The sequence below is a fragment of the Nicotiana tomentosiformis genome, chromosome 4 (assembly GCF_000390325.3).
Source record: "Nicotiana tomentosiformis chromosome 4, ASM39032v3, whole genome shotgun sequence".
In the NCBI taxonomy this organism is placed as follows: domain Eukaryota; kingdom Viridiplantae; phylum Streptophyta; class Magnoliopsida; order Solanales; family Solanaceae; genus Nicotiana; species Nicotiana tomentosiformis.
Window position 1 is genome coordinate 31,365,748 of NC_090815.1, and position 18,818 is coordinate 31,384,565.

The 18,818-nt window shown below is 36.1% G+C and overlaps 1 protein-coding gene across 3 annotated transcripts; it reads left to right on the forward strand.

Annotated features, from left to right (window-relative positions):
* Positions 1–1,072: 1,072 nt before the first annotated feature.
* LOC104085255 (uncharacterized) lies at positions 1,073–3,317 on the forward strand. Of its 3 annotated transcripts, none has more exons than XM_009589251.4 (3): positions 1,080–2,129; positions 2,332–2,413; positions 2,894–3,317. In XM_009589251.4, the coding sequence occupies exons 1-2, from the start codon at positions 1,374–1,376 to the stop codon at positions 2,398–2,400; spliced, it is 825 nt and encodes a 274-aa protein (XP_009587546.1). In that variant the 5' UTR covers positions 1,080–1,373; the 3' UTR covers positions 2,401–2,413; positions 2,894–3,317. The 3 variants fall into 3 exon arrangements, with proteins under 3 accessions (XP_018622554.1, XP_009587546.1, XP_070055796.1); XM_070199695.1 differs by lacking the exon at positions 2,894–3,317 and adding an exon at positions 2,527–2,842; XM_018767038.3 differs by lacking the exon at positions 2,894–3,317 and having other exon boundaries at positions 1,073–2,129; positions 2,332–2,842.
* The last annotated feature ends 15,501 nt before the right edge of the window (positions 3,318–18,818 follow it).

Here is an 18,818-nt window from a genome sequence, read left to right on the forward strand (position 1 = left end):
TATCTTTCAATCTATTTTCAATAATCATAAAATTTTATATAATGTGATTTGATCGATTATAGTATAACATTAGTATCTATCATCTCTTATAGACGCTTCGGGATCGTTTGGTAGGGTGTATAAGAACAGTACTGAATAAGGTGTATTAGTAGTCTAAGATTAGTAATACTCAGATTAGTTATGCTGGGATTAATCATGCTTTGATTATCTTTACCCACTCTTTGATTCGGTGTATTAAAGGTTTTGAAAAGACAGTTCTACCTTTATAGATGCTTATCCATATATTAAAAATTATGGTATTACTAGTGCAATGGTTTGCTATGTATAAGAAGTACTAAATAGAGTGTATAATTTATATAAATATTAGTTATATATATTGGTTAAAAAATACGACCAAACATGAAATTAATTATACCAAAGCTAATACATATATTATTTTCCCTAACACATCCTACCAAACGATCTCGTACTGTATACAATTAGTGTCATTGATCTTTTAAGAAATTTAATTGATAAATGGTTTTAAATAATTAAACGCAAAATATCGAAAAGTTTATCCTTTTTCATATCGTCCACTTGACTGTTTCCATTTAACGCTGTTACATTGTCACAACTTTACAACATAGTGTTTTCATCAAATTCTCCAAGGTGAGCTGCTGAGGCGTCTGTAGCCTTGGAGGGAAAAAAAGCCCGTGGATTGTCAAAAAATAAAATAAAAATTTAGCAATTTTACGTGAACTTATTTTTTTTTATTTAATAAAGAACGATACTTTCTAAGTTTTGAAGCAATCAATTTAAATTTTTTATTTTATTTTTAATGAGAATTTTTTATAATCACATAAATATTTATTTAAGATCACAAATTTAAAATTTTATTAACGCATAAATATTATAATATATTTAATATCACAAACTTCAACTTTAAAACTTAGGTGTCCAATCAAATTAATTTACATAAATTAAAACGCATGAAATATTAATAAATAAAGAAAAAAAGAAAAATATTAACGACGTCGTATAATGGAAAACCCTGGAAATAAAAATTGAAGACGTCACTCCACCGCGCACTTTAGCACCTACGATTTTCAGAACCCCAACGTTAAAATCGCCTTCTCTCTCTCCTCCTCTGACTGCCTATATAAACTTTACGTTCCCGGCGATTTCACGTAAACTCATCTCAACACAATACACAAACCAAAAAAGAAAGGGGCAAAGCTTGAAAATTAATATACAAGAATATGAAACCCATTTTCTCTCTCCCTCTCTAATATTAATTTTCCTATAAATTGTTGTTGATCAATTGAGCAAAGTGAAAGAAAGGTTAAAGAACGGAGCTTTGAGTCTTAGCTATTTGAATTGTCTTAAGACTTTTAATGGCGATGGGACCAGAAAGATCAAAGCCTTTACACAATTTCACCTTACCATGTGGGCTTAAGTGGGGGAACCAGAAGTTCTTGAGGTGCGCTAAGGTTGATTCCGACGGAGAAATCTCTACCGTTCATCGCAGGCCATATAATAAAGAATCGATCGGACGGCGGAGGGAACCGGAGGCGGTGGAACGGCACCGATTAAATGATCGGTTTAGTCGGAAATTCAGGTCGGTAAATGCCGGCGATAGTGGAGAGGGAATCGGAGCTATGAGAGAGAAGCTTATGTTTGATCTTCAAACAGAAGCTGACAAGATGAAAGACGCGATTTTCAAAGAAGGTTTGAATGAGCAACCGGAGAAGGAAGTATCGCCGGCGCCGGCGAAAACTGTGACGGCGGATGCAGCTGATGTCGTCGACTTATCCAGGCCGTGGAACTTAAGGACTCGCCGAGCGGCTTCTAAGGAGCCTAACGGATTCACTCCCGGCACCGGCGGATCGAAAGGAGGGTTGAAGATTGAGGTTAACAGAGCTAATGCTTCGTCGCCATTAAGGACGGAGAACAAATCTCCGACACTTCGAAGTGGTTTTGCCGGTGGAGCGGCGGCCGGAGCTTCTACCAGCGGTGAGAAGAGAGAGAGGGTGAAGTTTTCGGTTCCCCTTTCGCGGAAGGAGATCGAGGATGATTTCATGGATATGGTGGGACATAGACCCCCTCGTAGACCCAAGAAACGAGCTAAATTTGTTCAAAAGAATTTGGACGTAAGTTAAATTTTCTCTTTGATTTATGATAGTCTCTAATTAAACGAATCAAAATTGAGCTTAATGAATATAAGAGATTTATATGGCCGATCACAACTAGTTTGAATTGAGGCATAGTTGTTTTGTTTTTGCTGTTTTTGTTGATGATCATTTTGGTATACAGTGTAATGTGATGTTGATGTTTGGTTTATCTATTTTGCAGACGTCATTTCCAGGGTTGTGGTTGACGGAAATTACAGCTGATTTATACAAAGTGCCTGATGATCAGTAGATAGATTGAAAAGGTAAACATTGATCATCATTTTGTACTTTGAAGACTAGTCAGGATTCAGATTTGGATATCAAGATTCAAGAATGATCTCAATGCAAGTTTGAAAGCTAATGTTTGTGTCTGCAGATGGAAGTATGATTTTTGTGTCAAAAGATGGTAACTTTGTGACAGATCAACTAGCTAGTATATAGTATAGAACACCACCTGAATTTGGGAATTCGATGATATCATCAAATTTCCTCAGACAACAAAATTGGTGTTAAAAAAAGCAGAAACTTTAGCTGCTTTGGAGATGCAATTTTGTTTAATTGATTCATTTTGTTCATAATATTCTCTGTTTATGTTCATTGGATAAGTATAACATAGTACTGATGTTGTCAGATCAAACTCAATTGTTCACAATGTGAGCTAAATTTTAGTGTTTCCAAGTGCATTCATTACTTACTGCCTTGTTCTTCTCTGTACATTGAACTGTTTGTATTTCTCATGACAGTGGTTGCTTGCTTTCTTCTTGTCTGATATTGAACACAAAAATTTTCTCTATCGGGCATGGTCTTTCTGCAAGTTCAAACTGCTCTCCTCCGTGGTATGAGATTGTAGTGAAGCTAAAGGGCAAGTTGAGATGATTTTTCTGAAAGCGCAAGCTCGCCGCTTCCTATATATATGATTATATTCTAGGTGCAGCAGCTCTTTGAGAGATTTCTGAAATGCAACTGAAACCTGCAACACCTAGAGCCTGTCATTTTAGCTGAGGTTCTTAGTAAAATGTATATCCAGTTGGCTCTTGCATTTGGTTTCATCTTTCTCCTTGCATTTTTCTTTTGAAATCTCGATGAAGAAGCATGTTCGAGCTCAATTCTCACTTCCCAATGTTTTCCTGTGAAATCATTCTTGAATTTTCTATTGCTATCTCTGAAGATCTAGTGTCCATACCTTTGAGGTCGGTCTGGAAAAGGTTCAAATTTATCCATTTGCTATTCGAAATTGCTCAATTTTTTTCATCAGTTAAATGTTTGGCTTATTCATCCTTATGGTTAGTAAATCATCATTTCGTATTTGCCTTTGTCATTAAATGAGCTCTGGCGTGAAATGGATGGACTCCACGTATTCAAATTAATTTTCGTTGGTTGGCTCTACGAGTTAAAGGGCAAAAACGGAACTTTATCATAATGGAGGAGGTAAAATTAACCCAAAAGTTTAACGAAGGACAAAATTACTCAATCTCGTTTAGTATAAAGGGCAAATTTGACCCTTTTGCAGGTTAAACAATATTTTCTTGAATGATGATCTATTAGCTAGTATAAGACTTTTCTACTCTTCAAAGATATTGGCAAAGGTTTGGTACCTGTGACCCTTAGAGATGTGAAAATGATATAGGAGAATGTTGCTTATCAACCTTTGCAGCATCAATCTAAGTTATTGAAAAATTATCCTAATTTTTGGTAAGCAAAACATTTTTTTCCAAGTCTAAACCTTTAAAGGGATCTACTCTTTTGGAAAAACTCTTAAGATTAGATTTTTACATCCCAAAATTGCAATTCTCTAACTTGGATTTTGCTTCGGCTTTTAATGGATTTGATTGAATAATGGGTAATGAAATTGGAGTCCATTTATAGTTTGAGTTACACACTTACAGTTAAATATAGTTTAGCTAGGCCAAAGGCAATTGAATACTGTCCAAATTAACTCAAATACTTTTAGTCAAACAAGGGATCAAAACTAAGTTTGCATCGAACAAATTAAATCCAATCTTCTAAAGTTCATTTAATTTTCTCATTTCCATCCAGCCTGCATATTTGAACTCCATCATTCAAGACGCAGTGCCCAAATATTACCCTCTATTTTTATGTTTTCTAAAGTAATATAAATTGTTATTCTTGATATTTACATGTTATCTATCCTTTTTACTATTATTTATAGGGAAAGGGGCAAATAATGCTCCTCAACTATGGGAAATAGAGTAAAATTGCTTCTTTTTTTTTTTTTGAATCTGGCTTCGAACATATCCTTATCACTAGTGGATTGTTTAAATTTGCCCTTCAACTATGAAAAATAGAATAAATTTTTGATCCGTTTGAATTTGGTCCCAAATATGCTTCATATTATGAGAGGACTAGCTTATATTTGCCCCTCTAAACTAACGGTATCCAACTTCTTATTTTTACCCATTTAAAACATCTAATTACTCATCATATTCATGTCTTTTCCCTATTAAAAAAATTCACTCCTCCTGAAGTTTAACAACTATTAAATATACGGAGAAGGGTCAAAATTACCCCTTTACTATTGAATATTGTTTAAAACTACCCTCCGTCATGCTAATGGAGCAAAACTATCCCTCCCGTCTAACTATTGAACAAAAATACCCTCACTTTAATGGAAGTGCCACGTGGCAACAACTAATCTAAACTTACCCGACCCAACCCACCTAAAAAAATCGATTAACATTTAAAAGACCCCATTAACACCTAGCTAAAAAATAAGTCTAAATCGTTTTTTCATTTGTCTCTTTTTTTAATCAATCCTTTGCACTCACCTCCGCCTACACTCCACCGCCAATGAAGCCATAACAACCAACGCACACTTTCCTCTCCAAACACATGTGTTGTTTAACAAAATCAAAACTCAATTCTTCTAAATCAAATAAAAGAGGAAACATCTTCTCAAATCTAAATGGTAACCATATCTATCATCAAAATTCGGATAAGTTACTACCACCAAATATGTAATTTGCTGCCCCACTTTGGCCATTATCCAATAAAGTTCTCAGACATCATATCATGGCCGAGAATGGGCGGAACCTCCATGGCCGCCAATGTCAAGTTTGCCGGATTTTATTTTTTTAGATTCATGAAATCTGGAATAATGAAATGAAATGAGCTTTCACAAAGTGGGGAATCTGAACTGGGGGAAGAATTCTGATGGAGCAAAATTTGCTAGAACAATCGGATGAGGCTCGTCGGAGTTTCTGTTCACGAGCAACAAGATTCAGAGCATTTTGAAGGACTTCCCACTGATAAAACGAACTGAAATCTGAGATGTCGGTATCCAAGCAACGGAAAGAGACCTCTCGATCCACATCTTCATTTGGATTACTTTTTACTCCCGATTTGTTGGTTGTCGGAGGCGATTTAGATGAATGCTAGATGTACGGCTTAGGAGTAAATGCGTTTAACTGCCGGCGAAGATTCTAGTACTAAGCATATATTATGTTTGTTGTGTGTAGAGATTGGTTACAGGAATGTAATGGATTTGGTTGCCGGCGGTAATTTCTGGTATTAAAGGTATTCACCACTTTTTATGTTTAGTTTTGGTATTGTTTAGCCACGTGTCATTTATATAGGTCCTTTTTTAGATGGGTTTTAGGGTATTGGGTCGGGTAAATTTACAAAAAAAAATCGGTTGGACCAATTCTATCAGATTGCTGCCACGTGGCACCTCCGTTAAGACAGGGGTATTTTTGTTCAATAGTAAGACGGTAGGAATATTTTTACTTGATTAGTACGACGGAGGGTAGTTTTAAACAATATTCAATAGTAGAGGGGCATTTTTGACCATTTACCGTTAAATATAACACTAATTCTAGGCAACAAATTATTTTTATGGGAAAATAAATAACCAGCAAGAACACAATTATAAATCGTAAGTTTACATCAATAAAAAATAATTAAAAGTAAATGAAGAAATTGCAAGGAGTTATTATGTACACTTAACAATAAGTTTTGATCTTGCTGAAGAAATTATGATTGCGGTCATGCCAGAAAGAATAAAATTTATAAATTATTAATTTTATTATTCCTTTTGAGCTAATTTTATTCATATAATTGTAATTGTGTAGACATTAGAGTACTGATCTTCACAAAGATAGAAACTAAAAGAGAGAAGACTTATTAGTTGTCCTTTGAACAAAATGAAATATTTAGTAAATATCTGCTTTTGATGTGTATTTCTGGAAAAAAACAATTCCACATGTTCTTTTTTTTTCCTTCTTTTTATTCTTCCTTAGGTTATTTTAGAAATAGAAAGCAAATTTTTAACCTCAAAATAAAGGATTGATAAAAAATAATGAATTCGAATAATTTTGAGGGGCAAATATAAACTAGTTCACTCATGATAAGGGTATATTTGGGGCCAAGTTCAAACCGAGGGGAAATTTATTCTATTTCTCGTAGGCATAGTTGAGGGGCAAATCCAATCTAATTCACTAATGAGAAGGGTATATTTGAGATCACATTCAAAATAACGTACATTTGCTCTGTTTTTCATCGCTAAGGGGCATTTTGGAAAAATACATCGAGCCACTTAAAAATTATCTATACTTTTCACTTAGACACTTATTTTAAGTCTGTTTCGGTTGAACACTCCAATCACATCTCAAATATGTCATTTAAACATAAAATTTAAAGACAGTAAAATATAAAATAAGCGTGTAATTCACACGCTAGAGTGACAAATAAGAAGAACGTTGATTTAACTTAAAACTTTTTTTAAAAAAAATCTTTTGAAAATTTTTGTTAAAAGAAAAACAAGAACCCCACCCCATCCCTTCGTCCTCTTTCCCACGAGCCCAACCCCTATCACCATTCTTCTTCCTTCTAATCTCCACCCCCAAAGTAAATATTAATGGCATCATCGACTCAGATTCTTCCTTTCTTTGATGTTTCTGAAGCTTTCCACACAGATATTGTCAAGAATGTTTCCAAGCTTTTTAATAATTATTTTAAAAATTTCTCTAATGGGCTAATTAGAGAAGAGAGAATCTGATTTGAGAAAAGAGCAAATAAACAAAGAAGAATAAATGATTGGGTTTTTAGGGATTCAAATTCATTTTCGTTCTATTTGGTGAAATTTTGGATAAATTTGTTAGTTTAGATTGTTTAGTAGTAGAAGCCAAAAAAAAAAGGTATTTAATGGTTTTCTTAATTTGGGGATTTGAGCGAGAAGAGGCAGAAGAAAAATTAGAAGAGAACGGTCTTTTGAAAATTGCTGAATCGATTTCTTTCACACAACTAAGTCCCAATCAAATTCCCGTAGGAAACAGCAGTGAGAGTAAGAAGGAGAAAGCAAAGGGGAAACACACAGAGATAGAGAGACAGTGTAACGATCCGACTTGTCGTTTTAAGAATTTAACTCCCGTCTGGCGGCATAAGGCCTTGAGCAGCTTCTTATTATATGTATTGACTTGCGTGTGTGGTTGAATTCAGTTACCGGATGATTCAAAGTGATTTGGGACATTTGGTCCCTAAAAAAGAAGTTTAAATCTTAGGATTTTGACCGTAGTCGGAACCGTATGAAAACGACGTCGCAATGGAGTTTCGTCGGTTCCGTTATCTCCGTATGATGATTTTGGACTTGAAAGCGTGTCCGGAAAAATTATTTAGAGGTCCGTAGTGGAATTAAGCTGGAAATGGCGAAACTCAAAATTTTGAAAAGTTTGACCGGGGTTGACTTTTTGATATCGGGGTCAGAATCCGATTCCGGAAGTGGGAGTAGGTCCGTAATGTCGAATATGACTTGTGTGCAAAATTTGAAGTCATTCCGAATTGATTTGATGTGTTTCGGCACAAGATATAGAATTTGAAATTTCAAAGTTCATTAGGCTTAAATTGGGGGTATGACTCGTGGTTTTCGAGTTGTTTGAGGTGATTTGAAGGTTCGACTAAGTTCGTATGATTTTTTGGGACTTGATGGTATGTTTGGTTGAGGTCCCGGGGGGCTCGGGTGAGTTCCGGGATGATTTCCGATCATTTTTTCTTGTTTTGCAACTGCTGGAACTAATATCTAGTATTGTTCTTCGCGAACGTGAAGGGTCTCACGCGTTCGCGAAGAAGGATTTTGGACGGCTGGGATTTGCCCATCGCGAACGCGATGAAGAAGACGCGAACGCGAAGAAGGAAATGAGGAAAGCCTACGCGAATGCGAGTGGTCAGACGCGAAGAGGAAAGGGAGTTGGAGGCCTGCCTGGCGTTAAGCCTTCGCGAACGCGACTCGTGTCTTGCGAACGCGAAAGGCAGAGTTCGGAAGGCATCACGAACGCGATGAGGATATCACGAACGCGAAGAAGGAATCTGGGCAGCATATTTTTTGTGCTTCGCGAATGCGATGAAGGCACTTATGGGCAGAATTAAAAGTCCCAAAATGGGGGTTTGAGTTCATAACTCAAAATCTAATTGGGAGCTCGGTAGAAGGCGATTTTCAGAGAAATTCTTGTGTGGGTGTTTGGGGTAAGTGATTCTTATCCAGTTTTGATTAATTTTCATGATTATGTCTTTGAATCCATTATTTAATTCGGATTTAATGGAGAAAAATCAAGATTTTTATAAAATCTTCCAAAAACGAAAATTTAAGATTCGGAGGTCGATTTGTTATTGGAATTCGATAAAATTGGTATAGTTAAGCTCATATCAGAATGGGTGTTCGAATTTTATGAAAATTATGTCGGGTTCCGAGAGGCGGGTCCCGCATTGACTTTTGTTGATTTTTTTGGAATAAAAATTTAAGTCGACGTATTATTACCCGAAATTAGTTCCGATGAATTTTAATGAAGTTATACAATTAATTTGGATAGATTTGAGCGGTCCGGAGGTCAATTCAAGCAAGAAGGCGATTTTGGAATATCGACATAACTTCAAAGAGGTAAGTGTCTTGTTTAACCTCGAGCGGGGGAATTACCCCTTCAGCATTGAGTCTTATGTGAAATTTGTGTAATTGAAAACCATGTACGCGAGGTGATGAGTACGCACTTGGTTTATATATGTAAATTTCATTGATTAAAAATTCTTCGACGCCCTTATGTATTAAATTGAAAATGATTGGCACTAATTAAATCCTCTATTTGTCATGTCTAGATCCTTGTTTGTTGAAATTGATTTTACATGATGATTTGGTGTGATTGCCACCTTGATTTTTATGTGAAATATTATTTTGTTGAGTTGTTCACTTCCGGATATTTTGTTAAGATTTTTTTGTGCATATTATGGTCGTGCCATGGGCTCCTTATTGTGGAAAATAAGGTATTATTGATTTTTGTGATAAGTTATAATATTTGAACACTTGATGTACAATCTGTGATAAGTTGTAATATTTGAGCATTTGATGTGTAATCTATGTTATGTTGTAATATTTGAATACTTGAGGTGCAGTTTATGAGATGTGATATTGACACATTATATTGTGGGAGTTATGTTCGGGTGTTTGCATAAGGTTTTTGTCGTGCTATTATTACTATTGATTTATACACATGCGGCGTGACAAGGCGGGCTCTATATATATATATATATATATATATATATATATATATATATATATATATATGGGTTTGCGCATGTGGCGAGACAAGGTGAAAAATGCACGTGTGGCGAGACACGGCACGCATTTACTTTACTATTGCATACGTGGCGAGACAAGGGGGCTATGTCGGGGATTGATTTGTGATGGCATGGGGGCATTATTGTTGTTGCATATTTATTTTGGGACTACGAGGCAGTACCTCGGGAGATCCCCTATTGAGCACTTACTTCGGGACTATATTTGCACTTGCCCTTGGTTATTTGTTTTTCCGTAATTTATAAATTCATGTATTTTTCGTGATGTATTATTTGACTTAATATTAAGTGTTTTGTATTTCTTGATGTAATGTGTTGACCTTGACTTTTTCGGACGAGACTTTGAGGATTTGTATTTTTGGGTTGTACTTGTCTTTGATGATTGAGTTGCTTTAAATAAAAGAAATTTTTCAGTATGTTTAATTTAATAAATTTTATATCCAAATCAGTAGTTTATCTGATGCTTTATTTTAAAGGAAATGTCATTTTTCCTCTCTCAAACGATTTCTAAAATAAACTTATCATTTTGTTGATTTCTTACTTGATTTAAATATTTTAACCTTACTTTATTAAAAATAAATTGATCTTGCCGATCTTATATACATTGATATTTTGGTACGTGAGTTGTCCATACCGTTATGAAAATAATATGGGCATAAGGTGCCAAGAAAAAATATGATGATTTTATTATTGACACGTGAGTTATCCGTGTGATTGTGATAGAAATATGGGCACGAGGTGTCGTGGAAAATATGAAAGTGGGCTGAGACCCGTAATTTTTATGATTTGAAATGAGGTGTCACATGGTGACTTTTACTTGAAAATATATTTATTTGAAAGAAGTATATTCGAAAGATAATTATTCAAAAGAAGTATATTCGAAAGATATTTATCTTAAAAAATAATATATGAAGGATTTATATTTGAAGGACTTGACTTATTGATTGTACTTGTGTTCCTTATTCGCGTGAGCAATAATTATGATGTTCTTGTTGTCTTGTTATTATATCACTGGTTGAGTTGTTGTTATCATTGCTAGTTATTTTTCAGTACTATTGTATACCGCTACATTGCACAGGGTATTAGACTAGTGAGTGTCTTGACTGTACCTCGTCTCTACTCCATTGAGGTTAGTCTTGATACTTATTGAGTACCGACCATAGTGTACTCATACTACACTTTTATATATTTTTGTGCCGAGCCAGGTATTGGAGATATCGGACTTGAGTAGAGTTACATCGGGATCGTAAGGATTCAAGGTAGAACTGCTTGGTCGTCGCAGTCCCTTGGAGTCTTTTTATTTTATTGTACTGTTAATTTGTAATCAAACAGTATTACATATTCGGTCCTCGTAATCATTTCATGTATTCAGTTAGAGTTCATGACTCAGTACTACCAGTCTTGGGAGGTTGTGTATTGTAATTATTTCCGTTGTTAGTTTTGATTACTTAAAAAAAATAGCTTAAAAAATATAATGGAAATCAGCTTACCTAGTCTTAGAGACTAGGTGTCATCACGACGTTTGTGGTGGGATTTTGGGTCGTGACAAGTTGGTATCAGAGCTTTAGGTTCATAGGTTCTACGAGTCACAAACAAGTCTAGTAGAGTCTTGCGGATCGGTACGGAGACGTCTGTACTTATCTTCAAGAGGCTACAGAACTGTTAGGAAATTTTTATTTCTTTCATTCCTGTCATGCAGAATTTGTTGAATTTAGAAATTGAACCTTTGTACCTCCATTCTTTCACAGATGGTGAGGATACGTACTACTGGGTTAGCTGAGTAGGCATCTGCACATACTGCTAGGGCTGCAAGAGGCCAGGGCCTAGGTAGAGGCCGAGGAAGGGCACGTGCTACGACTAGAGCACCTGTCAGAACAACAGTTGAGGAGCCACCAGTAGCTCCAGTTGGGAGACAGGTACCAGAAGCACCTGTTGTTACACACGGACTTCAGGAGACTTTGGCACAGTTCCTGAGTATGCTTGGTACATTAACTCATGCGGGATTGATCTCTGTTGCCCCAAACATTCCGCAGATTGGGAGAGTAGCTCAGACTCCTATCACAACTCTAGAGCAGCAGGTTCACGTTGGTCAGGTTCCGGGTGTAGTACCGGTACAACCTGTTATTCCGGTTTGGCCTGAGGTCAGGCCCGAGGTATCAGAAGAAGAACAAAAAAGACTTGAAAAGTTTAAGAAATATGATCCACCAACTTTCAGTAGCACGGCTACAGAGGATGCCCAAGAATTTCTAGAGAATTGTCATCGTATTCTCCGCACCATAGGTATTGTGAAAGTGAGCGGAGTTGCCTTTACTATATTTCAACTGTCAGGCGCAGTGTATCAGTGGTGGAAAATTTATGGAGAAGGTAGACCAGCAGATGCAATACCACTAACTTGGGCTCAATTTTCGGAAATGTTCTTAAAAGAGTTTGTTTCCCAGACTCTCCGAGATGCGTGGAGCACAGAGTGTGAACGGTTGCGTCAGGGCACTATGACAGTGTCAGAATATGCTATCAGGTTTAGTGAGTTAGCCCGTCATGCACCTATCTTGGTTCTTACAATCAGAGAGCGAGTCCGCAGATTCATTAAGGGGCTCGAATATGATATTAAAATATGCATGGCTCGAGAATTGCAAATTGATACTCCATTTCAACAAGTAGTGGAGATTGCAAGGAAGATTGAGGGTGTTTTAGGCGAGGAAAGGGAATCTAAGGAGGCCAAAAGGTCTCGAAGATCTGGAGGGTTCAATGGATTTTACTCTTCAGCTAGAACCCATTATAGCAGAGGCTCAAGCAGTCGGTCATCTTAGTCCGCACATCAGATTACTCGGAGTGCTCCAGTTTACAGTGCACCACCGACACAGGATTCTTATAGTGGTTATTCCAGTTATCCGGCACAGACTCAGTATGAGCAGCCACGACCTTAGAGGGGTTATTATGAGTGTGGTAATACTATACATATCATGAGAGATTGTCCCAGACTTGGGAGGGGTGGATTTCATCAGAACACTCCAGCTACAAGCTTTATTCCAATTGATACTCTACGTGCATAGTCAGCTAGAGGTGGAAGACAGGTGAGTAGTGGGCGCCTAAGAGGTTGAGGCCCGACCCGTTGATTTAATTACTATGATTTAGTTGAGGCCAATACACTAGATGGTGTCGTTACATGTACGATCCTGATTTTTATTATAAAAGGATATTTTTCTTAATTTGATTCGGTTCTGAATATTGAGGTGAGTCCTCCTATTATGCTCCACTTATGGGTGAGCTTCATAAATTTGTGACCCACTTATATGTTTATCCCTATTGGGAGATTTGAAGGTGTGAGCCTGTGTCTGTCAATTATTTTTGTACACCATTGAGGGCCATAAGTCCAAAAGTAATTTTTATTATTTATTACAGTGAGTTTAATGTGTTTCGGAATAGTCGATTCTAATTTTTATGAATTATACGCCCTACCGGTATGAGGGTTCATTATATGTTGTGAAAACTATTTATGAGATATATTGAAAAGAAGAAAGAAAGGAAAAAAATCAAAATTTCAGTTAGCACAATGTGCAAAATACTTGTGATTCGGAGTTGAGGACGAGATCCTCGTATTTTTATATGGTGTGAAATATTTAAACCGGGCTGCAAGCCGCGATGGAAGTTATATAAGGACGAGATCCTTGTGGTGAAATGTTTATGAGTTTAAAATTCTCCCTTGTGAAATTTAATTTGTGTAATAATATTAATAGAGAGTCATGCGTGTTAGGCTTATTTGATAATGCTTGTATATTTTCTGTTCATATTCAGTCATTTTCGTGCTGTAAATATTGAGTTTTAGCCTATGAGGTGAGCGTCTAAGTGGCGTTAAATGTGACTCATTAATCCGAGTAAGTAATCATAAGGTCTTCATGCCTCACATTCTGTTGTCAGTGTTGTGAAAATTCGAAATGAGGTGGTGGTTAATATGAGATTAATTGATGATGCTGGGATTAATGATGAACAGCTTTTAAGACCTGAGATGTGGTGATGAGCATGCATATGATGTGCTTCATGTCCTGATATCATAATGATAATGCAGTGCTTGTAATGCTGAGATTGGTGTTATTCATATATACCTTGAGGTATTTTATTGGGTTGTGGATGTGTTATTAGGAGTTGTTTTGGTATTACTCTGGCAGGTGGATATGCCCAATTACAGGGGAGACTCTGCCGAAATTTCTGAAAATTTTGAGAGTTACTAAAATTTGAAGGATTGAGAATTGTAAAAGAAGAGATAAATTATGTTATATGTTTGAGGGTGAATGATCCTAAGCCGGGGAGAATGAAACACCCCAGAAAAATCTTGAAGTACTTCAATACTATCAAGAAAGTTGATGTGTGTAGGCACGAGTTGCTACAACCAGTTGAGACTAATACCGTGCGTTGATGAAAAATCGGACTTTCTGAAACTGTTTGGAGTGTAAGAAATTGGTCTTAAGGTTCAAAAATATGGATAAAAGAAATAATCTCAAACGAGATGGTGTTGTCGGACTTACCTCCAATGCAGTAGCGTGGGACCAACCGTGAGTATATGTGTAAAAGTAAAAATCATTAATTCGGTAACCTCAGAATAATTATTAGCACGTTCGAGGACGAATATTTGTTTAAGAGGTGGAGAATGTAATGACCCGACTTTTCGTTTTAAGAATTTAAGCCTCGTCTGGAGGCATAAGGCCCTGAGTAGCTTCTTATTATGTGTGTTAACTTGCGTGCGTGGTTGAATTCAATTACCGGATGATTCAAAGTGATTTGGGACACTTGGTCCCTAAAAAGGAAGCTTAAGTCTTAGGATTTTAACCGTAGTCGGAACCATGTGAAGACGACTCCGAAATGGAGTTTCGTCAGTTCTGTTAGCTCCGTATGATGATTTTGGACTTAGGAACGTATCCGAAAAATTATTTGGAGGTCCGTAGTGGATTTAAGCTGGAAATGGCAAAACTCAAAATTTTGGAAAGTTTGACCGGGGGTTGACTTTTTGATATCGGGGTCGGAATCCAATTCCGAAAGTGGAAGTAGGTCCGTAAAGTCGAATGTGACTTGTGTGCAAAATTTGAAGTCATTCCGAATTGATTTGATGTGTTTCGGCACAAGATATAGAATTTGAAATTTTAAAGTTTATTAAGCTTAAATTGGGGTATGACTCGTGGTTTTCGAGTTGTTTGAGGTGATTTGAAGGTTTGACTAAGTTCGTATGATATTTTGGGACTTGATGGTATGTTTGGTTGAGGTTCTCGGATGGTTTCAGATCATTTTTCCTTGTTTTGCAATTGCTGGAACTGATATCTGGTATTGTTCTTCGCGAACGTGAAGGGTCTCACGCGTTCGCGAAGAAGGATTTTGGACGGCTGGGATTTTCCCATCACGAACGCGATGAAGAAGACGCGAACGCGAGTGGTCAGACGCGAACACGAAGAGGAAAGGGAGTTGGGGCCTGCCTGGAGTTAAGCCTTCGCGAACGCGACTCGTGTCTTGCGAACGCGAAGAAGGAATCTGGGCAACATATTTTTTGTGCTTCGCAAACGCGAAGCTATGGTCGCGAACGCGATGAAGGCACTTCTGAGCAGAATTAATTGTCCCAAAACTAGGGTTTGAGTTCATAACTCAAAATCTAATTGGGAGCTCGGTAGAAGGTGATTTTCAGAGATATTCTTGCGTGGGTATTTGGGGTAAGTGATTCTTATCCAGTTTTGATTAATTTTAATGATTGTGTCTTTGAATCCATCATTTAATTCGGATTTAATGGAGGAAAACCAAGATTTTTATAAAATCTTCCAAAAATAAAAATTTAAGATTCGTAGGTCGATTTGTTATTGAAATTTGATAAAATTGGTATGGTTGAGCTCGTATCGGAATGGGTGTTCGGATTTTATGAAAATTATGTAGGGTTCCGAGAGGCGGGTCCCGCGTTGACTTTTATTGACTTTTTTGGAATAAAATTTTAAGTCGACGTATTATTACCCGGAATTATTTCCGATGAATTTTAATGAAGTTATACAATTAATTTGGATAGATTTGAGTGGTCCGGAGGTCAATTCAAGCAAGAAGGCGATTTTGGAATATCGACATAACTTCAAAGAGGTAAGTGTCTTGTTTTACCTCGAGTGGGGGAATTACCCCTTAGGCATTGAGTCTTATGTGCAATTTGTGTAATTGAAAACCATGTGTGCGAGGTGACGAGTACGTACTTGGTTTATATGTGCAAATTTCATTAATTAAAAATCCTTAGATGCCCTTATGTATTAAGTTGAAAATTATTGGCACTCATTAAATCCTCTATTTGTCATGCCTTGATCCTTATTTGTTGAAATTATTTTTACATGATGATTTGGGGTGATTGTCACCTTGATTTTTATGTGAAATATTATTTTGTTGAGTTGTTCACTTCTGGATATTTTATTAAGATTTTTTTGTACACATTATAGTCGAGCCATGGGCTCCTTATTGTGGAAAATAAGGTATTGTTGATTTTTGTGATAAGTTGTAATATTTGAGCACTTGATGTGCAATGTGTGATAATTTGTATTATTTGAGCACTTGATGTGCAATTTGTGATAAGTTGTAATATTTGAGCACTTGATGTGCAATCTGTGATAAGTTGTAATAATTGAGCATTTGATGTGCAATCTATGTTATGTTGTAATATTTGAACACTTGAGGTGCAGTTTATGAGATGTGATATTGGCACATTATATTGTGGGAGTTATGTTCGGGTGTTTGCACGAGGTTTCTGCCATGCTATTATTACTATTAATTTATGCACATGCGGCGTGACAAGACGGGCTATATATATATGTGTGTGTGTATATATATGTATATATATATGTATATATGTATGTGGGTTTGCGCATGTGGCGAGACAAGACGGGCATTTACTTTACTATTGCACACGTGGCGAGACAAGGGGGCTATGTTGGGGATTGATTTGTGATGGCCCGGGGGCATTATTATTGTTGCATATTTATTTTGGGACTACGAGGCGGTACCTCGGGAGATCCCATGTTGAGCACTTACTTTGGGACTATGTTTGCACTTGCCCTTGGTTATTTTGCTTTTCCATAATTTGTAAATTCTTGTATTTTTCGTGATGTATTATCTGACTTAATATTAAGTGTTTTGTATTTCTTGATGTATTGTGTTGACCTTGGCTTTTTCGTATGAGACTTTGAGGAATTGTATTTTTGGGTTGTACTTGTCTTTGATGATTAAGTTGTTTTAAATAAAAGAAAATTTCCAGTATGTTTAATTTAATAAATTTTATATCCAAATCAGTAGTTTATTTGATGCTTTATTTTAAAGGAAATGTCATTTTTCCTCTCTCAAACGATTTCTAAAATAAACTTATCCTTTTGTTGATTTCTTACTTGATTTAAATATTTTAACCTTACTTTATTGATATTGGCACATTATATTGTGGGAGTTATGTTCGGGTGTTTGCACGGGATTTCTGCCGTGCTATTATTACTATAAATTTATGCACATGTGGCGTGACAAGACGGGCTATATATATATATATATATATATATATATATATATATATATATATGTATGTATGTATATATGTATGTAGGTTTGCGCATGTGGCGAGACAAGGCGGGCATTTACTTTACTATTGCACACATGGCGAGACAAGGGGGCTATGTTGGGGATTGATTTGTGATGGCCCGGGGGCATTATTGTTGTTGCATATTTATTTTGGGACTACGAGGCGGTACCTCGGGAGATCCCATGTTGAGCACTTACTTTGGGACTATGTTTGCGCTTGCCCTTGGTTATTTTGCTTTTTCATAATTTGTAAATTCTTGTATTTTCCGTGATGTATTATCTGACTTAATATTAAGTGTTTTGTATTTCTTGATGTATTGTGTTGACCTTGGCCTTTTCGTATGAGACTTTGAGGAATTGTATTTTTGGGTTGTACTTGTCTTTGATGATTAAGTTGTTTTAAATAAAAGAAAATTTTCAATATGTTTAATTTAATAAATTTTATATCCAAATCAGTAGTTTATTTGATGCTTTATTTTAAAGGAAATGTCATTTTTCCTCTCTCAAACGATTTCTAAAATAAACTTATCCTTTTGTTGATTTCTTACTTGATTTAAATATTTTAACCTTACTTTATTGAAAATAAATTGATCTTGTCGATCTTATATATATTGATATTTTGATATGTGAGTTGTCCGTATAGTTATAAAAATAATATGGGCATGAGGTGCCGGAAAAAAATATGATGATTTTATTATTGACACGTGAGTTGTCCGTGTAATGGTGATAGAAATATGGGCACGAGGTGTCGTGGAAAATATGAAAGTGGGCTGAGACCCGTAATTTTTATGATTTGAAATGAGGTGTCACATGGTGACTTTTACTTGAAAATATATTTATTTGAAAGAAGTATATTCGAAAGATAATTATACAAAAGAAGTATATTCGAAAGATATTTATCTTAAAGAATAATATGTGAAGGATTTATATTTGAAGGACTTGACTTATTGATTGTGCTTGTGTTCCTTATTCGCGTGAGCAATAATTATGATGTTCTTGTTGCCTTGTTGTTATATCACTGGTTGAGTTGTTGTTATCATTGCTAGTTATTTTCTAGTATTATTGTATACTGCTATATTTCACATGGTATTAGACTAGTGAGTGTCTTGACTGTACCTCGTCTCTACTCCATTGAGGTTAGTCTACATACTTACTGGGTACCGACCGTGGTGTACTCATACTACGCTTCTGCATATTTTTGTGCAGAGCCAAGTATTGGAGATATCGGAATTGAGCAGAGTTACATCGGGATCGTAAGGATTTAAGGTAGAACTGCTTGGTCGTCGTAGTCCCTTGGGGTCTTTTTATTTTATTGTACTGTTAATTTGTAATCAAACAGTATTGCATATTCGGTCCTCGTGATCATTCCATGTATTCAGTTAGAGTTCGTGACTCAGTACTACCAGTATTGGGAGGTTGTGTATTGTAATTATTTCCGCTGTTAGTTTTGATTACTTAAAAAAAATAGCTTCAAATATATAATGGAAATCGGCTTACCTAGTATTAGAGACTAGGTGCCATCACGAA